This window comes from Salmo trutta, chromosome 14 (assembly GCF_901001165.1).
Source record: "Salmo trutta chromosome 14, fSalTru1.1, whole genome shotgun sequence".
Lineage (NCBI taxonomy): Eukaryota > Metazoa > Chordata > Actinopteri > Salmoniformes > Salmonidae > Salmo > Salmo trutta.
Genome location: NC_042970.1, coordinates 50,994,091 through 50,999,678, shown reverse-complemented (window position 1 = coordinate 50,999,678; position 5,588 = coordinate 50,994,091). Strand labels below are relative to the sequence as shown.

At 38.9% G+C, this 5,588-nt stretch overlaps 1 protein-coding gene across 1 annotated transcript; it reads right to left on the bottom strand.

The window, feature by feature from the left end:
- Nucleotides 1-1,564: 1,564 nt before the first annotated feature.
- LOC115208347 (P2Y purinoceptor 1) lies at nt 1,565-4,047 on the bottom strand. The gene has a single exon (XM_029776316.1). It carries the CDS (start codon nt 3,653-3,655, stop codon nt 2,609-2,611), a length of 1,047 nt encoding a protein of 348 aa, XP_029632176.1. The 5' UTR covers nt 3,656-4,047; the 3' UTR covers nt 1,565-2,608.
- Nucleotides 4,048-5,588: the final 1,541 nt, after the last annotated feature.

Below are 5,588 nucleotides of genomic sequence, written 5' to 3'. Positions count from 1 at the left end.
TCTATTTCTTATTTTCATACATGAAGTTTAGGAAGAAGGGTTTGGGACAGCCACCTCTAAATAGAAATAGGTGTATAAACAATGACTTTGTACTATATTAATTGAACAATATGTTCGTTATTGCCTAGGATTGAATTTGAAAATGTCATTATGTAAATAAATGTACTAAGTTTGGAGACTCAAGTATTGTTTTATAGTTTTTTGGGGGTGGGACTGCAATTTGCACCACTTCTGTAGAATCACCCATATATAGCATCAGGGATTGCCTCTCTCACAAATGAAAAATGCTAATATTTATAATGTGTCTCCCTACGAAAGTGTGTGTGAGGCCTTAATAAGACCTCCTAGACAAAACAATGTCTGCATCCCACATTACACCCTGTTCCCTATATAGTGCACTACTTTTGACTAGAACCCTATAGACCCTGGTCAAAAAGTAGTGCACTACATAGGAAATAGGGTGCCATTTGGGACGCATCCTTTCTCATCTCCGGCCTCCCACGTATCAGACAGACAGAGGTGGATGAATCAGTGCTTGAATTTATCTGTATTTCATTGCCGAGAATTTGTCTGAACTAGCCGTGTTAAGGAAAAAATGAACTATGAGAAACCACAAGCAGTGCCCTTGGTATAATGAAATACACCATATATACAAAACTATGTGGACACTCAATCAAATTAGTAGATTTGGCTATTTCAGCCACACCCGTTGCTGACAGGTGTATAAAATCAAGCACACAGCCGTGCAAACTCCATAGACAGTAGAATGGCCTTAATAAAGAGCTCAGTTCATTTCAACGTGGCACAGTCATAGGATGCTACCGTTCCAACAAGTCAGTTCGTCAAATGGCTGCCCTGCTAGAGCTGCCATTTCAAATTCTTGAGTCCATCCTCGGTAGACGTTTCACACCAAGAGGCTGCTTAGCTCTCCCATAGGTGCACTACACCCACATCAGTGAAGGCTGGTGGAAGGAGCTATAGGAGGACTGGCTCACTGTAATGGACTGGAATTACTATGAGTAATTCGTGGGTTTTGGGGGGTATTTCAGATGAAACGGAAATATCGGCTTCACTTTCATTTACAGTCACTGTTTCCCTTGTCTTGCATGTTGAGTCTTAACACAATACAGCATGCTTCTTTCCTGTATTACTGTATTTAAGGTGGTGTATTGCAGCCTTGGTACCAGTCTGTTTAGCTATGATTTCAGTCATTGCCACTCCTGTCATGCTAAACATTAGTGGAACGTAATAGCTGAACAGAGACTGGAAACCAGGCTGGGTTTATTTTGGTTTTGCTTTAACAAGTGTTTCGACAAGTGTTAAACAAGTTTTAGATAAATTTGTACACGGAACTCTGCTCTACAGTATGTGTGACTGATAGAAGTGCTCTAGCCTGGTCCCAGATCTGTTTGTGCTATCATGTGAACTCCTTTGCCACTCATTGTCATGCTCTCAATGGCAAGTTGTGGTCTGACACTTTTCTTGAACTGCTAAACGCAATGGAGTGCCTGCCGGTTGAGGTCATGCTCTATCAATAAAAGGTGTAGGTCATAGATTCAAAACATTGCATTTGCAGTTGTTTTTATTTAGACTTCTCTTGGCACCATTTTCTCATAACAGTCATCCGCTAGGACTTGCCCTAATGCCAAACCCCCAGCTCTCAGTGGTCTGTGAAGGTAACAGAAGTGAGTGAAATATCACTGCATGCTTGTGCTGCTGGAGAGTGAGAATTTTCACTAAGCCTGTTTTGTGCAAACATCCAACTTCTTGCACTCGAATGCTTGCACAAACAGACTTGGCTTTGTTTTTATCAACTGTTCTTAAATGAAAGTTATTTATGCAGAGTATAAACTGTTATGCATTATCATTCTAGCCGGTCAAACAGTCCCCCTCTTTTTAAGTAATGTTGAGAGAAAGTGTTTCTGTTTTCCTATTTTGACTGCACTACTTGTCATTAGGTTCTAGAATTTTTCCCAAAATGCACCCTATTTCCTTCATGGTGTACTACTTTTGACCAGAGCCCTATTGGCCTTGGTCAGAAGGAGTGCACTATAAAGGGAATAGGGTTCCATTTGGGATGCATTTTGGGACACAACCTTGTGTATGTCTGTCTGCTGAGTCTTCTAAATAAAGTGAGCCTCAAGTCCCAATTCTCTAACCTGTACCTAAAACCCTACTGACCAGTCATATGCAATTAATAAACATGTATGACATCAATTTCCTGTGCATGTTGGTGTTGAGGGATTTTTGCCCTCAGTTCAAATATTTTGTTTCCCCTGTCTCAAGGACAAGGTAAGATGGACAAAGTCCTTTGAGCTTGACACATGTGTACTGTTTATTGAAAACAGAGGAATACTTCAGCCATTGTTATGTAATAGGATGCTGGAATACCTGTCATTCTTATGTAATATCGGAAATGCATATTGAGTTAGTTTTTTTCAGTGATATAGCTCTACATGTCACTGACTAAATGGAACAGTATATCACTATACACAAGTGCATTCAGCCACTCATAGGCTCTCACATAACACAATAAAATACTCTGAGAACGATGAATAAAGCATAAAGTACAGTATGTTTACATACAGGCCTTTGGTACAATATTGGTTTAAATAACTAGCTGGTCCAAGTTTGCTGGTTGAAATTCTTCTGTTGATGGATCTGCCTTGCGGTAAATTACAGCACCAGTCCAATGAACAACAGACATCCTGGCTCGTTTGCTGACATCATGAAAGCGCATGAGGAAATCATCATTTCCAATCAAGTAAATCAACGGATTGATTGCGCTATTCAGGCAAGCTAGGCCGCGGCTGATTTGATGAACAACATAGATGTCATCGAAACTTGCTTTGCAGGTGCCTTCCATTTTCAAAATCCTTATCTTCAAATTGAGATTTCGCAAAACATGGTAAGGGATAAAGCAAATTGAGAATAACACAGTCAAGATGATGACCAGTTTTAGACACCTCTGTTTCAATAAAGTATTGACGTTGGCTTTGGTGGCAAGGACCACTACTATATGTCCATAGCAAGCAAGAATGATGAGCAATGGTATAACGAATCCGGTAACGGTCCAGCCAATGCTATACGGCAGGTAATCCTTGATAAGATGGTCGGCTGTTGAGTCATAGCACGCATCTGAGGAATTTGGCGCTGTCTTGTCAAAGAACATATCGGGAAGTATCTGAATAAAAACCAAAATCCAGACAAGAAAACTTATTGCCACAGAGTGGCGAGTGGTGATTCTTCCCATCACGTGCATTGGGTGCACAATACCAAGGTATCGATAAATACTGATGCATGTCAGGAACCCGATACTGCCGTAGAGATTCAAATTGAAACAGAATCTGGTGATCTTGCAGAATGTTTGTCCAAATATCCATGTACTGTTTAGCGCGTAATAGACAACCAAAAATGGTAATGTAAATAGGTATAGCAAGTCCGCTATTCCAAGGTTGAGAATAAATATGTTAATACTTCCAATTTTCTTCCATTGTGTAAAAACAGTTTTTAACCCACAGAAGTTTGCAAAAGTTCCGACGACAAACACCAGCACGAACACAGCTGGTAAAAATCTGTGCGTAAAAGACTGGTTAATTTTTGCACATGTGGTCGTGTTGAGAACGTGCACATCGTGGTCCTCTGACATTTTCATCTTCGTTCTTTTCAATCAGAGTGAAGTCAAGACACGTGCTATTTTTCGTATTGCAGAAGAATATCAATCGATGACGCCCTGAAGTTAATGAGATCAAACTTGGACATGGACACACTTCTGAAATCGTAGCCGTCCACAAACATGCTGCGCATGACGACCTAATGTGAAACTAAAAGTGTATACACCTTTTTATTTTTTTTAGATATAAGGATTATTCCATTAGTTTACAGGAGGTAATGTGATACTGTATCGAAAGATAAATTAGCAGAGTTATAGTATCCTGCAATTATTACTGCAAGTTAAGTTATGAGTAACAACCCACTGGACACACACTGGTTGAGTCAACATTGTTTCAATGGTCAACCTATTGTGACGTGAAATATAAGTGGAAAGCACATATGGATTTGAAAAAAATCATCACCAGTAGATTACTGTTTTCATCTAATTTCAACCAGCATTGTAAACATTGCAATTAGGAAAAAACTTAAACTTAAGTGCAATGACTTGACCTGACTAACAGGTTGTTACATTAACATAATCATCAGAACTATCTATACATTGGAATTGAGTCAAAAATTCCATGTAGAAATGTAACAAATATTTTTCATCCTTTGTACTGAGTGTACAAAACATTAAGAATGACATATACTGACCAGGTGAAAGCTATGAGCACTTATTGATGTCATGTGTTATGTCCACTTCAATCAGTGTAGATGAAGGGGTGGAGACACTTTAAAGAAGGATTTTTAAGCCTTGAGACAATTGAGACATGGATTGTGTATGTATGCCATTTAGAGGGTGAATGGGGAAGACACGATTTAAGTGCCTTTGGAAGGGGTATGGTAGTAGATGCCAGGCACACCGGTTTGTGTCAAGAACTGAACGCTGCTGGGTTTTTCTCACTCCACAGTTTCCTGTTTGTATCAAGAATGGTCTACCACTCAAAGGACATCCAGCCAACTTGACACAATTGTGGGAAGCATTGGAGTCAACATGGGCCAGCATCCCTGTTGAACGCTTTCGATACCTAGTAGAGTTTATGCTCCGACAAATTGAGGGCAAAAGGAGGGGGTGCAACTCAATATTAGGAAGGTGTTCTGAATGTTTTAAACACTCAGTTATTGGGGTGGTTCAAATTTTGTGGAATTTCATATTTGAATAGACATATTTCATTTGACCTTGTTTCAATGTTGATAGTAAAATTGTATTTTTTAATCAATGTCATTGTTTCAATGTCATGCCATCAATCTAAATAAAGAGGTATATTGAATTAAAATACAGAACCACAGTTCAACAACTCTTGCCTGAACAGTGACTCCTACTGATAATGATGTGGAATAATGCACTTCAGTAAGAACAAGCCTACCATGCAGAGATCTACCTCTATGAAACCTGCTTAGCTTTGGCAACACCTTGCAGCTAGTACAACTGAGCTATCATGTAACCACATTTAGATGTTGATGAGGTTCCATACTCATTTTTTTGTAGACTACCTAACTCTAACTTCTCTTACACAAGTTGTATGTGAAAGTCAATCCGAAGTGAAGTTGGGTTTATGTAGGCCACATTTACTATTGATTTGCCCAAAGGACACCATTAGTTCAAAGTGTGGCTATGTATCATTCATCCATGGTTGATTGGATCTTTGGACATTTAGATGTCGTTATTATTAGCCCTATAAATAGGATGCCAAATTCATGATATTAATAAATACACTTTTACCTGTGGATATTTTCTTTTATATGAAGGATGGTTGGTTCATTTCAAATGTCATTTACAAGTTAATAATTCACATGTTAGATTCACGTCTCCATCTCAACCAAAAATCAAATAGGACTAGATCCAATCAAACTTCATTTGAAGTGCATTTAAAGTTTTATTTGATTTAGTGCTGTTCTTTAACAGATTCTTGGTTGCGATAGAAACGTGAATC